The 24,553-nt window shown below is 41.4% G+C and overlaps 1 protein-coding gene across 2 annotated transcripts in view; it reads right to left on the bottom strand.

Moving 5' to 3' along the window:
- Positions 1–24,553, bottom strand: part of GRIN2C (glutamate ionotropic receptor NMDA type subunit 2C) — a 47,286-nt gene that overhangs the window by 4,529 nt on the left and 18,204 nt on the right. For both annotated transcript variants that reach the window (XM_088482594.1, XM_088482595.1), the window contains exons 9-10: positions 10,114–10,274; positions 5,550–5,737 (exon numbers count right to left, since the gene is read on the bottom strand). In XM_088482594.1, the coding sequence (XP_088338720.1) occupies positions 5,550–5,737; positions 10,114–10,274 (349 nt within the window). The remainder of the gene's footprint in view (positions 1–5,549; positions 5,738–10,113; positions 10,275–24,553) is intronic.

Here is a 24,553-nt window from a genome sequence, read left to right as displayed (position 1 = left end):
CCAAACAGGAAAGAGGTAAGTCGTGGGCATCTTAGCTGTTAATTGCGCAGGGGGGGGAGAGTGTTTGGATTAGGTAGCATAGCAGGGTTAGCATTCAGTTTTTTTTTGGGGGGGGTTAGGCACCCCTTGGAGGGGGGAGTTAGGGTAAGGCACTACTGGGGTTAGGCACTAAGGGGGTAGGGTTAGGTTTAGGCATGAAGGGGAGAGACTTAGGTTAGGCACTAATGTGGAGGGTTAGGGTTAGGCTACAAGATGGGAGGGTTAGGGGGAGAAGGGGGGAGGGTAAGTATACTTAACCGACCCCTGTCGGAATACCAACCATCGGGATGCCGCTGTCGGTACTTTGACAGCTGGCATTACATACCAATTCCGTTTTCAGAATACAAACAAAGAAATTTTTTTTATTATCCCTCACACTTTACCCCTGAAAATGATAATTTCCTATCGCCGTATACCATGGTAAAGAAATAACACAGTAATATATTCGGTGGAATGTATTACAGGGACAAGGCGAACGTCTCTGCTAAGACAAAATAGTAAAGTTATTCTGGGCTTGCAATCGGCATTGTTACTGCTCTTACACAGTCATCGGACAGTACAGGTGCTAGCTACAGTTAAAAGTTTGCACCGAAAAGTTTACGGAGATGTAGCCTGTAGGCTATAATGGTTATCATATCACCATCTAAAGGTGACGTTAACTTACGGGGCCAAATTCCGGTAAGTGTTGCTCTTTGGAGCTTGGCACATTTTATCATTTATGACTGAATTGCAATTGGAAACAGCTGCACACTATAAGGCTGAGGCAGTATTGAATGCAAGTTAGTTTTGCAGAGTGTATTTACATTTATTTGTGCACTGCGCATGCTCTGGTGCAGAGCGTATACCAGTAGGCAATGCAGAGACATACTCAGCTCAGTCACATCTCCATTTGCCATAATATATATGCAAATTGCAAATAAACAAATCCTCGATTACAATTAAAGGATGGCAGAAAAAAGGGGATTTTCTATTAGAAAACAAGATAGAGAACATCGAACCAGTGCTTAAAACCTAAACAATAAATTGTATACTGTTCAATATGTAGTCACTAAATTAATATCACAGTTATACCAATGCAGCAACATTTTATTGTTCATTAAAATAGTGTTAAATTTACAATGGTAATTAAAATTCTATAGTCTTATTATCCTGTCAATATTCTACTCATTGTGTTACTCAGTGTAACACTGCATACAAAAACAGCTCATGGATACTGGTTATAGTGTCCTGTACGTACTCAACAGGTTAAACAGATCCAGTTCAAACAAGTGTTTAGTATAAAAAGACAGTCTTGCGGAACCCAGGAGGCACATTTTAGTATGTAAACATTCTCACAGCTTTCAGCTGAGCCCCTCTGGAGGATTAGCTTCTAACAAAGCAGTGAAGTCCCGGTTTGATGCCTTGTTACTTAGTCCAAGCCCAGTGTATTGGTGAAATCTAAGATTTGCTCCAGTGATTTTGGATGAAAAGAATTGCTGCTCAGACTCCTTATTCAGAACAAAGTTTAGTGTGATTTGCCAACACATAAAAAATGTCACTCAGTTATGTCCTTTATAACGTTTCAGTGTCATAGACACTTTCATCAGAAGGAATCCACGTGCGGCTGAAAGGGTGTAAATGGGGCTAACGGGGCATTTACCTATAGGCAAAGTTCAGAGAGAGCATGTGATGGATATGCAGAGTGCCTACATGTAAATACGCATGGAGATCTTTTACACCAGGGATTGGGCTTGTGCAGGTATTCACTGATAATGATGATAGACATGTACAACTGTACATACAGACAAATATACGCATACAGTATATGTATGCAAGACGGCAGCAATTATGGTGGTTCTAAATCTAACTCACCCGATGGTGAGGAGACTTAGCGATGTTACAGGTGATGGTTGGATGATGCTGTGGTAGTGGTGGGTGGCTTCCTAAAGCCTCTCGGCCGTCAGGCCTTCTTTAGGGAATAGTTGAATACCCTATACCTCTACAGCACCATCACTTACAGGCGCAGTCTATTATAGTATTATAGAAATATGGTCCGACATATATCCTATTGTTCATTTACTGGTATCATACAGAAGGAAAGGGGATTCCTTCTTTAAAGACTTGCTGCCCCCCCCCCCCTTCCTTACATTTATGAACATAGTAAACCCACAGTGAGCGCTTGGCAACCTATTTATCTTACCATTTGCTTAGTTTGCCTATGCTTAGGACTGGCTCTGTATTCATGGAACTTGTGTTAAGTTTGGGTGGAGATATATCTTGAGACGGAGATACACGCAGAAGGGTCTGTTATGTGTAGACACGATAATGTTGACTTTTAAACTTGTCGACATATTCATAATCTCGACATTGACAAAATGTTGACAAGCAAAATGTTGACTAGTACATAATGTTGACACCCAATTTTAAGCCTAGTGTAGCACTAAAATTTCTATTGTCGACATTTTGACTGTGTACATTTCATATGTCGACATTTAAGCATATATACATTATGACATTCAAAAATATGATGTCGACCTATTGACTATCAGCACCATAATTGTTGACAATCTGACTCCATCCCCACACAGATACCACATTGACATTAATACATGCATATATAGATGGAATCGGTATGTAATGCCACCGGATGTGTTCCCAGCAGACGTAATACCAAAGCCGGAAGCCCGAACAGTGGAGATCCCGACTGGGGCTGGTAAGTACCCTAACCCTCCCATCCCCCCCATAACTCTCCCTTAGTGGTGTTTAACCTTAACCTAACCCCATCCTTCCTGCACAGGGCTGGGTCTAGAAATTGTGGAGCTTACGGCGAATGTTCCCAGTTGTGCCCCCCCTGTTTATTGATGGTGTTCCTCTGTGCGCGGCGAAGGGGCGTGTGCGCTTCCGGAAAGGGGGCATGACAGATCGGGGAGGGTTCGTGTCCTTACGGAACACCCCCAATTCATCACACATTGGGGCGTGCCCAGCACTTACGGAGCTGCTGGACTTCCCCCAGGCTCTCCCCTCATTGCCGTATGCAGTAATGCACCTTACACAGTATGTCACATGCAGTAATGCCCTTTATTACACATTATGTCACGCACAGTAATGCCCTTAATCACACAGTATGTCGCGCACAATAATGCCCTTTATAATACATTATGCCACACGCAGTAATACCCTTTATAACACATTATGCCACATGCAGTAATGCTCTTTATAACACATTATGCCACATGCAGTAATGCCCTTTATAACACATTATGCCACATGCAGTAATGCCCTGTATAACACATTATGCCACATGCAGTAATGCCCTTTACAACACATTATGCCATCGCAGTAATGCCCTTTATAACACATTATGCTACACGCTGTAATGCTCTTTATAACACATTAGGCCACACGCAGCAATGCCCTTTATAATACATTATCCCCAATTCAAATTACACCACACAGTAGTCCCTTATTCATGTTATGACACACAGTAGTGCCCCTTTTACAAAATGCCCCAAATAGTGTCCCTTATACAATGCCCACAGCAGTGGTGCCCTTTACACAAAGCCCCTGGAAGTGGTGCCCTTTACACAAAGCCCCCGGAAGTGGTGCCCCTTATGCAGTGCTCCCTATGCACTGTCAACAGTGGTAATGGCCCCAGTGGTAATACCCTTTATAGTAGTGCCCCTAGTAGTAATGGCCCCATTAGTTATGCCCCCATTGGTAATGTCTCCTATAGTAGTGGCCTCTTTAGAAATGCCTCCAGTGGTAGTGCCCCCAGTGATAGTGCCTCTAAAAAAAAATACAGTTTAAAATACAAACACAATACTCACCTTAAGCCCCGCCCCTGCAACCCCTACCGTCCGGTTTGACCTCAGGATTGAGCTCCCGCTTTCGGCTGCTGCTGCGGGGAGAGAGCCAGGTGTCCGCTGGTAACAAAATGTTAATGGGCACCCAGCAAATTGAGCCTCCCAGCAGGAGGGAGGAGGGGGGGTGCGGGCAGGAGTGTAAATGTAATAAAAGGGCTGTCCCAGCTATTTATTTTTTTCTGTAAGCACGCCCCTAGAACCGGCCCTGTTCCCGCACCCTAAACCTCCCCAAGGGGGTGCCTAACCCACCCTTCCACTAGCCTAACCCTCCCTGCCCCCCCTTCCGTGGCTAACAGCTAACAGACCATGCTTACCTTCGTTCGGGGTGGCTGCTGTCAGGATTTCGTCGTCTTGCTAAAGATAGGCATCAGGATTTAGGCATCTATCTTTAGTACAAGACGGCCGGCATTCCGGGCGGCAATAAGTTGACTAGATCCCATCCCCGCATCCCGTATAGACATCGCATTAATACATACATAGATACTGTGTACAGTACATACATACAGACACTGCATCCACGCAGACATATGTGCAGACAAATGTGCCTTTTTATTATTTATCAGGGTTTTTACCCCGATATATAACAATCCATAGTGCATTGTGCAGTTCCTATTATTGGCAATATAGCAATGCTTGCTGTAAGAGCAATATTTGGGGAATCGGTATGAGATGCCAGCTCTTGGGATCCCGGCTGTTAGAATCCCGACGCCGGCATCTCAAAAGTGTTAACATACCAACACTTGTTGGTCGGTATGCTAACCCTCCCTCTCTCTACCCTAACCCCCCCTCTTAAGTGCCTAACCCTAACCTCCTCCCCTAGTGCCTAACCTCCTCCCCTAGTGCCCTAGTCCCCTAGTGCCTCCTAACACCCTGATACTTACTTTCTGTATCCCGGCGGTCGGGATGCAGACGCTGGGCTTCTGACCAGCGTCGGGATTTCGACGTTGGTAATAGGAGCATCAGCATCCAGACTACCGAGATGCGGAACGCATACCACCAAAAACAAACTGTCCTGCTGAAGCACTTTCCCCACTGTAAAGTCTTTCAGCAAAAAGACTTCACTTCTTAGATGCCAGCAGTTACCGGAGGGAACTCTGAAGACCCCTTTACAATGAAACTGTAACCCATAGGCTACAGTGGCTGGAGCCAACGGGGCCAAGCACTAGCTTGATAAATTGTGCCAAACTAAGGTCCCCAATTTAAATAAAATAGGGAAAGTATCTGCAGAGTTAGTTTGCCTAACACAGGAGATCTCTGATATTGGCTTTATTGATATACAGTATATATTGATATGTAATTTCAGTTATATTTATGCAATTTTATTTCATTGTTTGTTTTCTTTCCTGTGTATTGGTTTGATAATGGCCAAGGATGTCACATAACACACTGATAATGTCACATAAATCTATAGATCTATCCCAAACTAGTTCAATGTGCAAAAGTATGAACATATTTTTTAAATAGTCATAATTGCACTGGTTACAGTGTGTGCTAAGGGTTCTGCAATATAGCATTGTAGTATATTACTCGTTTTGTGTAAATATGTCAAACACTGAATATTTTTGACTTATAGCCTGTAATAGAAATTCTTTTTTCAGGTATACCACTGGGAATAAATTGGAGTAACCACAACATTTTATAAAGTGCATAAATTATTATTATACTTACCATCACCAAGGAACTGCAACAGTGCAAGGTCAATTGGACGCTTCCATCGGGAGTTCTTCTGCAGGGCGATACCATATCCAGTTGTAGCAAATACTTTCCCACTTCCAATAGTCACCAACTTACATCCTTCATCCTTGCCTGCCATGTAATTCAGCACTGCAGCATCATAGATAAAGGCATCCAGCTTTCTGTCAGACAACACATGAAGGACAAATGTAACAACAAAGAAAGTTGGCATAAGGGGAAGAAGTGGCAAATGGAAGAATATTTAGGATAATAGGCTACGTACAAGACATTTCAAGAATAGAAACAAATGTCATTGTAACAGATCTATTAAAGCAATAATTGCATACAACTTATTTGGGTTGGGAATCGACATGCTAGGGTTGAGCATTTGGCTTTGGGAGATATTGGGCTCAGAATTCTCTATAGGGATAAAATAGAGGAGGGGGTTATACGGCAGGCATGTAAAGGTGGTGGTGGTGATGCCCTGAATCTAGGGACCTGCTAGGACACAGTGTATCAGCACATATATATAATCTTACATTTATTTTTATTCATTTGTTGGCTTCACATTCCTGCTGTGAGTCTCCCATTCAACCACACCCCTAAGGTGCTCCACAGTGTGATATGGTGACTGTGTAGAACACAGCATGATGTATGTGATTTGTCATATAGTGCATTATCCTGCTGGAAGTGGCTGGTAAAAGATGGGTAGACTGTGGCCATAAAGTGATACACAGTCAGCAGGTAGGCTGTGGAAACTAGGCTCAGTTGGTTTTATGAGGCTTAATGTATACTAAGAACACAATCCCCTCATCATTATGTCACCACCACCACATGCCTGAAGTGTTGGCACAAGGTAGGATGGATCTATTTTGTTCACACCAATTCCGAACCCTCTTATCTTCATGTTGCAGCCTAAATCAAAATTTGGCAAATTAAGGCAACGTTTTAATTGACCGGTTTTATGAGTCTTGTCCACTGTAGCCTCCGTTTCCTGCTATTACTTGACAGTAGTGGAACTTGCTTTAGTCTTCTGTTGCTGTAACCTATCCACTACAAGAATCGACTTGCTATACTTTCGGAGATTCTCTTCTGCATATCACTGTTTACACATGGTAAACGTAAGCTACATTTGCCATCCTGTATGCTTGAACTAGTACTGTCTTTCTCCTCTGACCTCTCTCATGTACAAAATGTTTTCACCCACAGAAATGCTGCTCATTGATGTTTTTGTTTTGTACACAATTCTCTGTATTCTCAGAGGTAGTTTAAGAGAGGGGATGACCCTTGTGCAGGCTCCGATTGGGCTCCCTCCTCTCCGGCGGTGCAGTAGACTTTGGCATTGTGCCAGTCTACTGCGAATACACAGGTCTCTGAGAACATGGCGCTCACAGCACCTTCCCAGGACATATCTACTGCGCATACACAGGTCACTGGGAAATGGTGCTCGCAGTGCATTCCCGGGACACATCTACTGCGCATACACAGGTCACTGGGAAATGGTGCTCGCAGTGCATTCCCGGGACATATCTACTGCGCATACACAGGTCTCTGGGAACATGGCGCACGCAGCACGTTCCCGGGACATATCTACTGCGCATGCACAGGTCTCTGTGAACATGGCGCTCGCAGTGCATTCCCGGGACATATCTACTGCGCATGCACAGGTCTCTGTGAACATGGCGCTCGCAGCACGTGCCAGGGACATATCTACAGCGCATGCACAGGTCTCTGTGAACATGGCGCTCGCAGTGCGTTCCCAGGACATATCTACTGCACATTCATGAATCACCATAAAATGGCCGTGGTGCACATTTTCCAGGTGATTTCTGAGGCTCTGCAGACAGCGCCAGGCCGACGAAGTGGGTAAGTATATTTATATGGGTGCAGGGTGTGCGGTGTGTGGGCACCCCTGGACCCAGGGGCCCATGTGCACTGCACACCTTGCACCCATTATAGATATGCCCCTGCTCAGGGGGGATGGATTTTCTATGCGGTGCTTTTCAAAACATATCAGCGTTTTCAGGGGCAATAATATTAAATGCATAAACACAATCCTGGTTTTGTATTTAATATTATCGCACCTAAATCCAGCGGATGAAAACTGCAGAAGATGTGGCAGCGTTGTAGTGTGTTGTTGGTAAATTTATCAATAGAAACTCAAAGAACCTATTTTGGCACCAAATCATTCTATGGTCAAAGTCACTTAGATCACATTTCTTCCCCAGTCTGGTGTTTGGTCTGAACAACAATTGAATCTCTTGACCAATATGCATTGGTTTTTTGATTGAGTTGCTACTGTATGATTGGTTGATTAGATATTTGCATTGACAATCACGTGTACAGTTGTACCTGATAAAGTGGCTACTGAGCATAATACATAGTATCTAAAAAGCCTATCAGTGGTATCCAATTAGCAGCGCTAAAGTAGTGCTGCTAATAGATCGTAGCGGGGCTATACAATTAGCCACCGAAGTCCTGCCCGACGCCGTCACTTATCGTGCATTTTTTTCGGAACCTGATGAGTAGCGAAAAATAATCCTCGAAAAGTGCAGTTTTTTTCACAGCGGAAATGGCGAAAACACATAGGTCCGTGAGCGTATCACTGATCCTATGTGTTTTCGGGAGAAATATCCTATTATTTTGTCCAAAATAATAGGATATGGGAAAAAAAACCATTGGTGAAAAACGCGGCTAATTGGATGCCCCCCTAAGTGGGGATTCTGAGCAGGTTTCACAAAAAGTGACCAATACCAGGGAAGCTGCTCTCTGACAAAAAATTGTTTTTTCTTATAAATTAGGAAAACACCATTCACCATCAAAATGATGATGATAATGAAAGGTATATCCAGTATGCCACCACATGTTGATGGGCTTAATGCATATCTTGTTACGCTTTAAACATATTTTCACACGCATGCATTTATTTTCAATAAAATGAAAACGTAAACACACAAATGCACAGCGTAATTTACACCTTTACTTTTGTTTAAATCTAAATGAGCTCCATAATTTCCAAATTCAGCACTCATCCCTAGAGATGGGTGTGGATTAACAGATAGACAGTCAATAGGTTGACAGGGACAAAAGGTCGACACACTAAAGGTCGACAGGTACAAAAGGTCGACACAAAAATGGTCGCCACGTGATTATTTTTTATAGCCCTAATTTTGACCCTAACCCTCCAGGACAACATTCCTCTGAAAATCTGTAAAGGAATCAAACCATTCATGAATCAGGAATTCTCTGTCACTTAAAAGTTTAACCAATAGACGGACCTTTTAGTGTATGTGAAGCACGACAGAGGCCATCTTGCCATGATTAGTAAAACTGAGAGCTTGTGCTCAGCTCCGCTAACTAGAACTGGGTGGCTTACGGGACAATGCCTTTTAAAACTGAATTTCACTTGACAAAAACATAACATTAATGCAGAATATTACCTGGCGTTCGGAGATCGCTGCAATATGGCAATTGCTATGGTGTCTGCCAGTTTAGCTATATTCTTCTAGCTCCTGCAGGCAACATGTTATATATATATATATATATATATATATATATATATACACAATATGCTGCTTTAAGGCAGTTGATTGATGCTCTCCATGCTATATGTATGGAAAGAGGAGAATGGCAGATGTTGGGGACCTGTTAGATCAGGCGGAACGTCTGACCCCAGGTAAGTAATATTCTGCATTAATTCCATCAGAAATAGCATTTTCAGTTTTGCGTGATATTAGCCTGTAATTTCTGCTGCAGTGGGAAGAGGGGATCTGACTTTTTCAGTGGATCTGGCTTCTTCAATGCTTGTATTATGGACTTGAGGCCCGATTCAGACACGCTCGCTAAGCCGCGGACGCACGCTAGGGGCGATTATCATACATCTGCGCATGCGTATGTGGCAAAATATGGATGCGCGAACCAGTCACTGCGTCCGGGAATTGTGCGCTCGTAGTACACAGACTGGACGCTACTTTGAGTGTCAGAATGTGCTGTTTGTGGGCGATAACAGGGGAAGGTACTTGTGAATGGGGGAGTGGTGCTGCGAACGCAGGCATGTCTGGGCATCAAAACTGAGTTTTATGGGTGTGCATAATTAGCAAAAATGCATTATTGTACACGTCACTTGGTTGTATTTCAGCCTGCAGTGATCGCAGTGCTTGCGGTGGAGTAGGGTCTACCTCAAGCGCTGCGTGCAGCGCCGATGGCTCTCTATGGTTCTTATTAATCATACACTTCCTGGAGATGACGTGTATTAAGAAAGAAAAGTGGGTATCTTTATACCGGCGTGCGTTTGCTCTGCCGTCGCTCTCTAAGACATAGAGGGCGTTCTTACACCAGACAGTGCGATCACGGAATTTGCATACACGGCCCCTTTGGCTGCAGCATGGCTACGGTAGGATCCGGCTTTTACCCACACCAGCTGCAGTGGCTGCCTTTACATACACTGCACAGTCCAGTCCAGCTCCTCTTTCATTTAGCATGGAGCAGACAATAGAATATGATGATTGCAAAGTTTTGTACTTTTAACTACACGTGTGGCTCATAAAGTAGTACACACCCTGTCTTTAAGCTTGCAAGAGCATCTTCAACTGATCGCTGGTTATAGCGCACCATGTAGCTGTGCATGTCAGGATAGTTAGTGCGGATGTTACGTTCGGTGCTTCCATTTGGGACAGTTCCAAATCGGAAAGGTGGGTAATGCTCTTGGGGCTTCTGGAACTGTTGACACAGAAAAGTGAAAATTCAAGTACTGTACAACATATATTAGAACTTGGCACTTAAATAAATGTTTAACACAAATATAACCTGATCTAAGCTGTGCCCGTTGTTTCTATTTTTCCCAGGCAGTGTCTGATATATCATGCCTGTAGCTTTCAAAGCTCTCTTTTCATGCATTTGTCACCATATCGAAGGTATTGATTAAACTGCATTCACCACTGGTTGAATGGAGCTTAATTAGCACTTAAAATACAGTTTGTGAAACCCTATAAGTAACCCTCTAGCAGAAAATACAAGTGTTCAGAGTGGCCACGTATCCATGTCTTCCCAAGGTTACAGAGTTATAACTGGAGTTTAATACATCACTTGGTCATTTTACACATTGTTGCTTAACCTTGACAATTATCATTACTACTATTACTGCACTCTGGGCCTGATTCAGACCCGGTCGCAAGCGCTGAGCGCTCGCAACCGGGTCGATAGTGGCCCAGAGCGCATGCGCGAGACCCGGATAGCGACGGGCAAGCCGTCGCTCCGGGTCTCATACCAAAGGGGGCGTGCTGTCGATGTTGAGTGACAGCACACCCCCTTTGGTGGGCAGGCCGGGGGGGTGGCTGCCCAGACGGAGGCGTTCCCATGAGAACGCCTACCATCCGAGGGCGGCCCCACTGACATCACAAGTGATGTCAGTGGGAGAGCTTTCGGCTCCGTTTGAGCCGAAAGCTCTCTGGGCCTTGCGGCCACGAGACCCTACCACAAGGGTCTCGTCGCAAGCCCGATGGTCGCGATGGTCTTGACCATCGCGACCATCGTCATGGCCGCTCGCTATAGCTGCCCAGACCAGCCCTGTTTCAGAGCGAGCGCTCTGTCAGAGCGTCCGGCTCTGAATTAGGGCCTCTGTTCTTAACTTCTTACTCATTTTGTAGTATGGCATCTCTAGTATTAATCCATTTTACCATGTACAGTAATAAACTGCCTGCTTTCCATTTCTCTCCATACTGCAAAATCATGGACCACCTAGTAGTGCACCTAAAATAGCTGCCTCACCTGGATCTTTAGTGAGTAATATGAATAATTCTTGGAACCGATGACCAAAAATGGCTGCTCACCTTTGTTTCATATTCATGGTTTCTTTATTTATGCAAACCTACCTCTGCATTATGTTTATGGGCGATATTCAATTGTTTTTGCGTGCCCGATCTCCTGTCTAAAGTAACGGGAGATAGCAGTGCGCTATTCAATTGATGCCGATGATCGCGCTGATCTAGCCCATAGACGTCGGGTTTAGCTGCGTAGAACAGCTACACCCGACCAAGGCGCTAGGTGTGATCGCGAAAAGTGCTGTTTGGGCACCCAAACGGGTTACTTTTCGAGCATTTCAGCTTGCACCCCCAGGAATGTGCGAGCTGAAATGCCAGCGCCGGCAGCTGATCGTGCCTGACAGGAGCAACAATTGAATAGCTCCGTTGGGCGTGAATGTGGGCTCAAACAATTGAATTTCCGCCCCTGGTATCAACAAAGCACATTGAGTGAGTCCCATTGGAGAAAAGTACTATGTAAATAAAATTATTATTGTATGCTTTGCCTTAACTCACAGGTTCACAAACTCAGTCCTCAGGACCCCAAACAGTGCATGTTTTCCAGGTCTCCTCACAGAATCACAAGTGAAATAATTAGCTTCACCTGTGGATCTTTTAAAATGTGTCAGTGAGTAATGAATACACCTGTGCACCTGTTGGGTGACCTGGAAAACGTGACCTATGTGGGGTCCTGAGGACCGAGTTTGAGAACCACTACCTTAACTTTTGGGTACTGCTAGTGCATAATTGAAGCGGGTAAACTCAGTTGAGATGGGATGTAGCATGGGTACATGAAAAGTGGCTATACTTACTTATGTACCCCTAATGAGTGCCATCTTATGGAGTACCCTGTTTATTTTTAACAACCTGTTGATCTACAGCACAGGTTCTCAAACTCGGTCCTCAGGACCCCAAACAATGTTTTGCAGGTGTCCTTACATAATTACTAGTGAAATAGTTAGCTTCACCTGTAGATCTTTTAAAATGTGTCAGTGAGTAATGAATACACCTGTGCACCTGCTGGGTGACCTGCAAAAAGTGATCTGTGTGGGGTCTTGAGGACCGTGAATGAGAACCACTGATCTACAGCACAGAAGTGATGTAAACAGTTATTAAAATGCCCCTATATTTTACTTACTATGTAACACAATGTCCATTTGTTTTACAGGCCCACTCTAGAAACACTTTACCACTATATTTTAGGACACTATAATTTCCAATGTGTACATAATATATTTTGCCGTGTTCCTTTACTTTGTAACACTATGCTTCCTATCTAACACTGTTTCTAATTTTTTTTTAGAACACCGTGCTTCCCATATAACCGTGTGCCCCTATACTTTCCAATACAGTACTATGCTTACTATATAATATCATGCCTCTATTTTACAACACTATGCTTAGATTGTAACATGGTGTCCTTTTAAAAAACTGTTCCCACATGACCTCATGCCCCTGGATATCTTACATTACCACTCTTACTATGTACCATGTTACCTTTATAACACACTTGTCTGTATATTACATCACACTACAAAATGTAAAACCATGTCCCAATATTTGACATCATTTTTTCTCATGTAACATTGTGCCCTATACTGTATCTTAGTGCACATTTCCAATGTAATACTATACTTTCTATGTAACACCATGCTTTCACACCCAGAAAGCCCAGCTTACAGTGTACAGTACCTTTTGGAACATTATCCAGTTAAGCATCCTTATGTTCCCTTCATAAATATACAAGACACCTGTGTTGCATTTTTAATTTTATCATCATGTTCCCCCTACACAATCTGCACAATGATGTATCAACGTTCAATATCCTGCAGCAGCAGGCAAGATAATAGCAATCTGCACTTGCCTCACAATTAACAACATGTGTTAATGAGAACTTAATCACAAACATAATGAGGAATGTCTTGCTTCTCCACCCCTCCTAGGAATGTTGCAACCTGCCTTTTATTTCCATCCTTCTCATTTTTCCCTCCATCTGCCTAATTTAGCTATTCTCCATCCTCTGTACTTGTATTTTATTTTATTTAGCGGCTTTATCTCTCTGCATTTTCTTCTACCATTCCTAAATACCACTCCTCCAATTAACACATTATTTCTAGCTATTTCATTACAGTGAATAAGGGTGAATTTAGGGTCAGAAACAGTGTCCATCTTTAGTCATAGGGATGAATAATTCCTCAGGACCCCACACAGTTCACATTTCCCAGGTCACCCAGCAGGTGCACAGGTGTATTCATTACTCACTGACACACTTTAAAGGTTCCACAGGTTGAGCTAATTATTTCTCTTGTGATTCTGTGAGGACATGGAAAACATGCACCGTTTGGGGCCCTGAGGACCGAGTTTGAGAACCTGTGGGTTATTGCCAATAGATTTTCAGATCCAACCCGCTCAGAGGCGGCAACTTACAAAAGCCACCACTTTGTAAATATAGCCTCTAGTCTGTGGTGATTCAGCAGTGCTTTACACACGTCTGCATTCTTTCTAGGAACAATCATCAACCATAGATGGTTTTGCAACCATCGATGGTCTACTGCCAATGGCAAGTGGGTTTTTAGCCATCTACGTGTCCTGCTGATGGTTTAAAACCATTGACCATCAATGGCCATCACTAATTATTTCCACAGGACAATGTATAAGCATCTTTACCAGAGATGGGCAATAAGCGGCTGTAGTTGAACTACAAATCCCAGCATGTCTTGCAACAGTTTTAGCATGGCCAAATAGCAAAACTGTGGCAGGGCATGCTGCGATGTGTCGTTCTACAATATCTGGGGGGCTGCCTATTGCCCACCCCTAATCTATACGCTAATAGCACCAGTCTGAATGTTTCCTTACATTTTGACTACATAAACAGGGCTCAGTAAATACATATTTGTAGAAGGTTTGTTGTACATCAATTCATTTAGCATAGGTTAATTCCATGGCAAATACCAAAATTATGCTTGAGGGTCTGGAATGTCTGTATAATATAAACCAGGCCCTCTAACATGACCCGTTTACTCCAATGCTGAAAGCTCTGTTAATTAATTTCCCACTTAATTTACTATTGACGTTACCTGTGTTGAATTAAATAATTGCTGTTTAACAACATCTTTCTCATCACTTAATTAAATCGACCAAAGCAACTGCATTAGTAAATTAAAGTGGTACTATCATCTACACACAGCAGCCATTTTATTGATTAAACACAGGAATGTCGCATACCCATTCACTAGGAAAAGTACCGCATGCATATAACTAAGGCCTCACAATATCTGCTAGAAAATTTAATTAATGCTTATAGTACCTAGCAAATTGATAAGCTACACACAAGTTCATCCATTGTGTGGATGTCTATTAAGCATCCACACAATGGATGGCTGAATTGATATGGAGTGGCCAGAAGTAGAGCATTCGGGGTGAGGAGGTCATGTTGAAGGATCTGATGTACATACTGTGTGTGTGGCATAGGGACATGGAGGCAACTAGAATTAGACAGGCATGCATTTAAACAAAATGTAATTCAACCTGTATTCCTTAGGTGTCTGTTTTTTTAAAAGTTGACCTAGTCACCCCACTAGGGAAGGGCCTTTTTGGCTAAGGTTCTGCAAATTCGAATAGTCAGTACCACTTATTTATAAATAGCTACAAAGTTTATTTAAAAGTTAATTGCAATAGGTTCAGATATCAGATTAGTGGAAAGGAAAGCATTGTCTCGCATGAAGCATATGAATGAATTGCATAAACCAGTTACGCGTTTCACATGTATGTTGCCCACTTCTTCAGACTTGTTTATGTCAGTATTTTTCCCAAGTAGTGTGTTCTGTATGCGGTGAAGAAGAGCTATATAAGCAGAGTGGCGACATTCCATTCTTTGACTGTGTGTCAAAAGACTTTTAGCTTTTGCCACACAAAGTCAAAGAACGGAATGCAGCCATTGTGACTATGCAGTTCTGCTTCACTATTGAGATACTGTATCTGAACCTATTGTGATGAACTTTAAACTATTTATTAATAAATGGTACTGGCTTTTCAATTGGTAGAACCTGCACCAAAAACGTTCTTCACTATTCCGAAGTTACAGCGAGAGGTTCTGGAACCCTTTCCTGCCTTTGAAAGGCAGCAATCACCACCATAGGACTCACAAGTACCTTCAGTGAGAGGTCACGGATCCTTTTCTCCATTTATTCACCCCATTGCCCTTAATAGGTTTTGCAGGTCACAAGTGTTACTTGATCGGTTGTGTAAATCTGGACACAGATAAAATTACCATACCACCGCATGAAGCTCACTGGGATCAGTTTTTACCTGCTTATTATACCAGGATTTCTCAGCATTTATGTCCTTTGTGACTCATGCAATTGGTGCACAGACTTGCTTCTAAACTGTGATTAATCTCTTACTGAAGTTCTGCGTTGAGTTATTTAGATAAATTGTGTTTAGAATGACATTGATTATGCAGCTATATGGAGAATCGGAGCTAATCACTGGATTGTTATACTTCCTCTATCAGCCCTGTATTGCTGGATGTGGTATGTACCACTGGATAATGTGAATATATAGCCTTTAGCAGTTGAAAACTACGGTAATTTAAAAGCAACTTCTAAGAAGATCTGTTACTGCTGTGATTGAGCTACATATAAGGCATTGGAGCTAATTTCTTGATTTGTATAAACCTCCTAGTCAAGGCCGCCCATAACAATTATGGGACCTCTGACAAAGTTTGATCTTGAGCCCCCCTCTCCTCCAGCAAAACAACATTCAATAATTTATGTTTATCTTGTATAATATCTGTCATGGTTTTACCTGACAAAACAGATAATGGATTACTTGAATACCATGGCTGTGCAAGATTCTGACTGCTTATATGTCACCTGTAGAGGAGGGAAGGTTTGTGAAAAAGACCTATATGAGTATATAGATACAGTATGTGAACAGTGTATGCTACTTAATGGATCTAAAAATAATTTTCTGTTTTGCATTATGTACTAGAGCAATATATGCAATATGAAATAAAACATTTTCAATACTGAAATTATGAAACTCTTTGGGGTCTTAGTTTATGGATGGGAGGTGTAGTATTAATACAAAATACATATGTTTTAAGGGTTATAATATGCTTATAATATTACGAGTTTGTATTTATTTTATATGTTGTATGCTATACTTTTATATTCAGATGACTGTGTAACACTTATAGCTCACTTTTGTAAGATGAGTGTGTTGGCTTAGCAGTGTACATGCACCATGCAATGGATTCTCTAGTCTATGAGTCCTGCTGTGCAATGGCCAGGTTGGAGAAGACATGTCTGTCCTCTCTTCATCGGTTCCCCATCCCTGGGAGCTAAGGTCACTCTCTCAGGGAGTCTCAGTGATCTCCCAATATTCCAGGACTCCCTAATATTGTGGGAGAGTTGGCAACCATGTTATAGGACCAGCGAGCGCACAACCTGCTGGGCCCCGACATGTGTGCCCCTCACCCCTGATCCCCCTATGGGCGGTCCTTCTCCAAGTCTTCCTATAATGTGAATGTGGCTACAATGGCTGGATGGTCTGCACATATTGCACAGTTTACCTTTTTAAACCTACAAAGTGATATTATCTAAACTTACAAGGCAAATTGCACCCACCAACATGTGTAGGACACATTGTTCTGTTCCTATTCATTTCAAATTAATTAATGTGGACTCAATAGTTAATACTACAGGTATATACTGTATATATCCTGGTTGGGACGGCACTTATGTGATTTAAGAAATATCTGCCGTGGTGCCCTCCGCCAAGAATCATAATACCAGTTAGTATCAATTTATATCAATTACCTGTAGATAACACCCAACAAGACTCATTACATCATGTACATAATGTCCTACCCCTGTTTTTCCAATTGAATTATCCTTACCTGAATTTACAGGTAACATGTCTGATTATGTAGTGTTTGAGACAGTGCATGCCTTTATAGGTGCTGTATGAACAGGACACATTGTAAAGCATTGAGATAAATGATCCATTGCTGACCGAGAACTGCAAACACTTCCCATGTCTGCATTCTCTGCACAATGTGACATGAAAAAATGCTATTAAAATGCTTAATAGCTGCTCATCAGAACAAACCCCAAGGCTACATCCAGATGGGTGATATTTTTTTCTCTTAAGCGTACATCTAGGACACTTTTTGTAGTGTATCTTATGTGCCATGATGCTTCAGATACTCTCCTAAAGAACCCCTACACATAACTGAATGGAATTCTAAAACAAAATAAATGTTGTGGCTGGACCACCACATACAGGGGGAAATCAGGTTGTAGATACTGCTGCCCCCTCTCATTCATTGACTTCTGCAGCGCGAGTGAGTTAAGAGGAGCCAGTACTCGGGAGCGGGCAAGGCTGCCAATCACTGCCTGGACACATTCTATGCACACTTGACCACCAAAGTAAGATATATTATTTTTACATAATTTTAAACACATTTCACACTAATATTCAGACGCACTGCGTCACTAGCATTATAAATTAAACATTTCCAACACATAGATGTAGAGGGGGAGATATGAGCACTGGCAAAAATAAATTATAGTGGTCTAGTGAAGGCAGCAACAGTGACCAAAAGGGGTCCAATGAATGCAGTTTCTACTCCTTAATGTCAGAGCACTGAGTAATGACAGTGTTGGAGATCCCCTCACCTGGCGGCTTTGGGGGGCTGCTGCTGCAGTATCCCCAGGTGGACCTGGTGATGTTTGGCTGCCGTGCTTCTGATCCCCAAGTCAGAGGACCATACACAAACAGTGCCAAAATACAGCATTTGAAGGGTCCTGTAGTATCTACAGCTACTCATCTGAACAGCAGAGGTGAGCAACCAGCAGGAGCAATGATTGAGAGCCCTTCACAGGTTTCAGAGTAATTTGCTCATGTCACATTTTATCTGGAGCTCTAAAGATGTTTTTAAACATCATTTGGGGAATAAGACAGGAAATTGCAATGTAAAATGGGTCATGTATGGATGTCATGATTTTGAATGTATCAAAAATAGGATTGGAAGGTCATACATTTAAAACCATACACATGAAATGCATGTGTTGTTTTTCTAAGAATATATTACAGATACATGCTACATTATATCTCCCAATCAGTCCTGATTTGAGGGTTCTGACCATGGCACATTTGTCCAGTTGTCATGCACTTGCCACACTTATTGGCTGGGACCTTTACCAGGTTTTCATTCCAACCAGCCAGATTGGACAGATATCTGACAGATAATTGTATAGTGAATATAAACAAAAAGCAGCGCTGTACTGAATAATATGGCAATTTAATAAAGAATGAATAAAATATAAAACCCAGTACTGAGTGTGATTACAGGAATTCCTGAGTGAATGTAAATATAAAAGTGCATAAATGGTAATCATGCCAGCTCCAGCCCAGTGTTACTTCAAATAGTAATCACTGACGCGTTTCACCTTCACATGAAACTGTTTTTTCTTTCTCCACAGAAGCGAGCCAAGAGTTATACTATGGTGGGTGGTGGATTACATTCCAGGATTTTGTTGACGCTGAATTGATGCATATTATCCTTTTTTTATATCCTTTTTTATGTTATTTTGGATACTCTATGGGAGATTATCATGTCTATGAATTTTGAAGTAAGGTTATATCCTGTAAGGGACTTCAGATGGTAATAGGAGGTTTCACAATGTGGTCTATTGAGGGTTTTTTTGCGATTTTTAGTATAATTGGTTAATTGTCTTTTAATTTAGAGGAGGGGTATATTAAGCCCTTCCTGGGTTACAGCTCCACATCCTGAGGAAGGACAATCAGTCCGAAACGCGTAGATGGTGGAGTAAGCAGCAGGAATTGGACAACAGGCGGTATTATACATCTCTTTTTGGATATTTCTCTAAATGGTTTTTTCTTCCACGTGTCATCCAGTTGGATTACCTTCTCTGATTATGCCCGGGTCATCAGAAAGGTTTTAAAACCATATTGTGAATATCCTATTGCCACCTATAGTTCCAATACTGCTATATGTGCTTTTTTTTGTGATGTGACTATTTTTACTTTTTATGGTTCCGATTTGGAATAAAGAATTGTTTTAAGAAAATAGATACATTTTTTCATCAATTGGATATATAAGGGGAGTCGTAACAAGAAACCTTTATACGTATGAACCAAGGTGGATTTATGGTGAGTGTCTGTTGATAGACCCCTAAGAAGTGTGATGTGTTGAAAGAAAAAGGAGGTGTTAAAGAAACCTTTCAGTGAACGGTAAAAGAGTGCCAGTGGTGAGTTCTATCCAGAATATGGTTCCGTATCTTGAAATGAAACAGTGGTGAAGACATTCTGTGAGACGAAGATGGATACCTTGTAGACCTCTCCATACAGACTGCGCTAGTGACACTATCTTGTTGTTTTGAAATTGTATATTTAGGTTTTGGGTATACCTTAGATAGGACACAGCAGCGGTCTGTGGTCGCGAGTTACTTCTTTTTTGTTCTTTGGAATATTGTACATCTTTTACCCTACTAAGTTGTGACTTGCAGCCAATAGATATGTTTAACCACAGACATACTCGTAAAGATTATATTAATAGTGTATTTAGTGATGATCAAATGAATGATGTAGCAGATGAGAATGTGCAGAGTGCTATGACTAAATTAGAAAAATTATTAATTAGAGAGGGAAAAATATGGTGGGAGATTACCTCATTAGAGCAATATTGTAGTGACCAACTGATTCCTAGAGGTTTGCGCATTAATAAGGTACCAACATTTCAAAATGAGTCCATAGAATTTAGAGAAGAATGGTTTAAAATATTAGACTCATGTTCATACTCGTTGATGAGGTTGATTATTAAGGAAAAAACACGTGAACTTAAACAAATAGAGGAGGAAGCGGAAATATATAAAGGATTAATTAAACCATATTCTGCCTCAGAGGATTACAAAGTTTTAGAAGAGAGTGTCATCAGAAAGATTGATAGAAATGAGAGAGACATCAGAATTAAAAAACTAAAAAAAATATTTTAGGGACAAACAGGATTTTAAATTAGGCAGACAGCATGCCATCACAAGAAAAGAAAAAATGTTTTTAGAAATAAGGAGTAATGAAACACCGCAAAGGACTCAAGATTGGATTCAGTGGATAGAGGATTCACGAGGAAGAGTGAGAACGTTAGGGATGTAAGAAAGAATACGGGGACAAACTATACAAACAGGCAGACCAGAAAAACGTACAAGGAGGATAGATGGAAGGTAGAAAGAGATGGATTAGATGATGATTATGTTAGAAGGAGGCATCAATGGAAGAGGGATTACCAACAGGGGAACCCGCATTTCGGGATGAATACAAACTTAATAGGAGGGATAGATATAATGAAAATAGATTTGCTCCCTTAAGGTATGAGGAAAATTTTTTAGGAAGAGATCGTCATTACAATTTAAACACGTGAAGAGAAAAAAGAGGGGAAAAAGGGGCAGTGGGATGACCCACCGCCTCAATAAAATAAGAAGAAGGAGAAAGAAAAGAGAAATTGTTAATAATTATGTATCTGTGGATTCTGACCCTAATAAGGTAGAGAAGGGAGTAACACCAGGGATTACTACCAAAACGGCAATCTACAATTTAAGCAATCATGTTCTTTCTGATGAGGCAAAAAAAAGTCCTTGAGAGAGGATTAAAATTCGCACCTTCAAGTAGAGCAGATGAATTTGAGATCTTCATTGATCTCCAAAGATTTATTAGAAGGCTGGCACTTAAAAGATTCTTTGAAGAAAAGAATAAGATGACTGAAGATGAACCAATATTAGAAGAATTGCCATGCTCCATATTTAAAAAGAAATCCACCTTTTTTCCACAGCACAAAAAGGGGTGTTTTGTGGAGACCTTTGAAAGATTGGTGAGAGAAGATCTAGAAAGGACCCGGTTCAAACCAGTAAGAAATAATAATTTGACTAAGGCAGAAAGGGAAGCTATACAACATCTTAGGAAGAATGACAATATCATCATTAAGCCGGCGGGTAAAGGGGGGGGGTGGTCATCATGAATACTGAAGATTACAATTCAGAGATTATCAAACAACTTTGTGATGATACCACTTATAAAAAATTACGGGGGAATCCCAGTGCAGGGATTACTAAAAAATTAGAGACTTTCCTTGTATTATATACAGGCAAAGGAGTTATTAATGAAAATGAGAAATCATATATTAAAATTGAAAAACCATCTGTCCCCGTAATCTATGGCCTCCCGAAAATCCATAAGACCTTAAATAACCCCCCATGTAGACCTATAGTAGCTGGCACAAATTCTGTATTATCTAACCTTTCGAAGTTTTTAGATTTTATACTCCAACCACTGGTTAAGAAGACCCCGGCGTATCTTAAGGATACCATAGCTACTATTCATAAGCTTGAGGAGATTGTGTGGAGAGATGACTATTGGCTCGTTACTGCCGACGTTACATCTCTCTACACAATTATAGAGCATCGATTTGGATTGGAGGCTGTTAGATTCTTTTTAGATAGAGAGTCTTTCACAGAATCCTATAAAAACTTTGTGCTGGAGGGAATAGAATTGGTTCTGAAGAACAACTTTTTTTGGTTTATGGAATCGTTTTATTTACAGACGTCAGGCACGGCGATGGGCACTGGACTGGCACCTAGTTACGCTAATTTATTCATGGCCCTCTGGGAGCATAGATCAGTGTGGAGTGGCCATGAGTTTGGTGCCAGTCTAGTGTCCTGGATGCGCTATATTGACGATGTCTGTTTTGTTTGGAAGGGTAACAAGGAGTCTTTGGAACAATTCTGTGCCTATTTGAATGAAAATGTATATAACATCAATTTCAGTTTTTGTATTAGTGATGTAGAGGTGAATTTCCTAGACCTCACTATATATATAGAAGGGAATACATTGAAAACCAAGAGTTTTAATAAACCGACTGATTGTAACTCATTCATCGACTTCACCAGCAACCACCATGCTAACTGGCTAAGGAGTATACCCTACAGCCAGTTTCAACGTATTAACCGTAATTGTACAGACAAAAAGGTATTTGATGTGCAGGCAATCGATTTGAGTCATCAATTCATACAGAAGGGATATGGAAAGGAGCTAGTGACCAAAGCTATGACTCAGGCCAGTGATCTCGAGAGGGGGCATATTCTTAACAATGATGGAACTATAAAAAAAATGGGAGGATAGGGGAATACCATTCATATCTAAATATCATAGCCAATATAAACAAGTTGAAACTATCATAGCTAAACATTGGGATATCTTACTTAGAGATCCTGTATTAAAGGGATATATTAAAGAACGACCGATGTTTATTTATCGGAAAGCTAACAACATCCAGAATGCTATTGTTAAAAGTGTAACATCAAAACCCAGGGACCTAACGATGAATAAATCAAAAGGTTTTTATAGATGCGGAGAGTGCATTATGTGTAGATTATGTAAAAGTGAAGTATCTCATATAAAGGAATACAAATCTACTCAAACTAATCATAGTTATAAGATCGATGATTTTATAACCTGTCATAGCAGATATTGTGTTTATTTGCTGGAATGCACATGTGGTTCACAATATGTGGGCAGGACCACCCGTATGTTAAAAATTAGACTGGCAGAACACGCCAGGAACATTAAAAAAGGATTGAGTACACATAATGTTTCCTTACATTTTCAGCAGAAACTAGGGATGTGCAGGCTCGGATAGGTTCGAGTTTGCACGTGGAGTTCGGATTTTTCCCTCCAAAAAAACGGAACTCAGAACGAGGCAAAACGTCATCTTACATGGACGAACATCATCATTCCTGGTCTTTTGTCCAGGAATGATGATGTTCGTCCATGTAAGATGACGTTTTGCCTCGTTCTGAGTTCCGTTTTTTTGGAGGGAAAAATCCGAACTCCACGTGCAAACTCGAACCTATCCGAGCCTGCACATCCCTAGCAGAAACATCAGTGCAATATCACAGAACTTAGATCCTTCTGTGGTATTAAGGTTATCCATCCTAATTGGAGGAAAAATAATATGGAAGAACGTCTTGCACAAATAGAAATGAAAAAAATCTATATGTTAAAAACACTAGCCCCGAGAGGACTTAATATAGATTTCGAGACAAAATGGTTTCTGTAAGAACGTAGAAGCCGTGTACACATATATATATTTTTTATTGTTATATGGTTGTTATGGGTTATGTTTATTCTCTAATGGTGTTTACTTTCCCCTTTTTACATGTACAACGGAGGATATTTTATTTGGTACTATGGAAAAGTACTAATTCAGAATGTTTGGAATATATACTGCCCCACGGTGATGCGATGTTAAGGATCTGGCTGCATATCTCCAGAACTCTATATATCAATCTACGAATGGAGTGGACCTTCGTGGTATTTCACATATGTGCATATAACTATTGTGGAACTAAATAAGCGAGCCCATGGGGAGGAATTCCTTTGAAACCAACTTCCGGGTTTGCGGGTCAGATTCCGGATGTGGACGTGAGACGCATCGTATAGAGATTTCCGGAAGTATGCGTGACCGCTTCTAATCACATGGTTTATGTGTTAGAGGGGGCGGATGGAGCGCCTGATCGTTTTCACTTCCGGGTGTGGTAGTCGACTACTGCGGAAGTATTGGCTCATATATATGTGCTTTAGGACTTATGAGGGAAGTATTACAGAGGGGTATTACCTTATAAGGACTTCCGCTGTGCAGACTGGAAGAAGCGGTGTGGCAATAAGCAGGAGCCACAGTCTTTTTCCTATGGTGGGTGGTGGATTACATTCCAGGATTTTGTTGACGCTGAATTGATGCATATTATCCTTTTTTTATATCCTTTTTTATGTTATTTTGGATACTCTATGGGAGATTATCATGTCTATGAATTTTGAAGTAAGGTTATATCCTGTAAGGGACTTCAGATGGTAATAGGAGGTTTCACAATGTGGTCTATTGAGGGTTTTTTTGCGATTTTTAGTATAATTGGTTAATTGTCTTTTAATTTAGAGGAGGGGTATATTAAGCCCTTCCTGGGTTACAGCTCCACATCCTGAGGAAGGACAATCAGTCCGAAACGCGTAGATGGTGGAGTAAGCAGCAGGAATTGGACAACAGGCGGTATTATACATCTCTTTTTGGATATTTCTCTAAATGGTTTTTTCTTCCACGTGTCATCCAGTTGGATTACCTTCTCTGAT

The sequence above is a fragment of the Taudactylus pleione genome, unplaced genomic scaffold (genome assembly GCF_031769625.1).
Source record: "Taudactylus pleione unplaced genomic scaffold, aTauple2 ptg000290l, whole genome shotgun sequence".
Taxonomy (NCBI): domain Eukaryota; kingdom Metazoa; phylum Chordata; class Amphibia; order Anura; family Myobatrachidae; genus Taudactylus; species Taudactylus pleione.
Note: the sequence above shows the minus strand (reverse complement) of the source record. Positions and strands in the feature narration are given on the sequence as shown.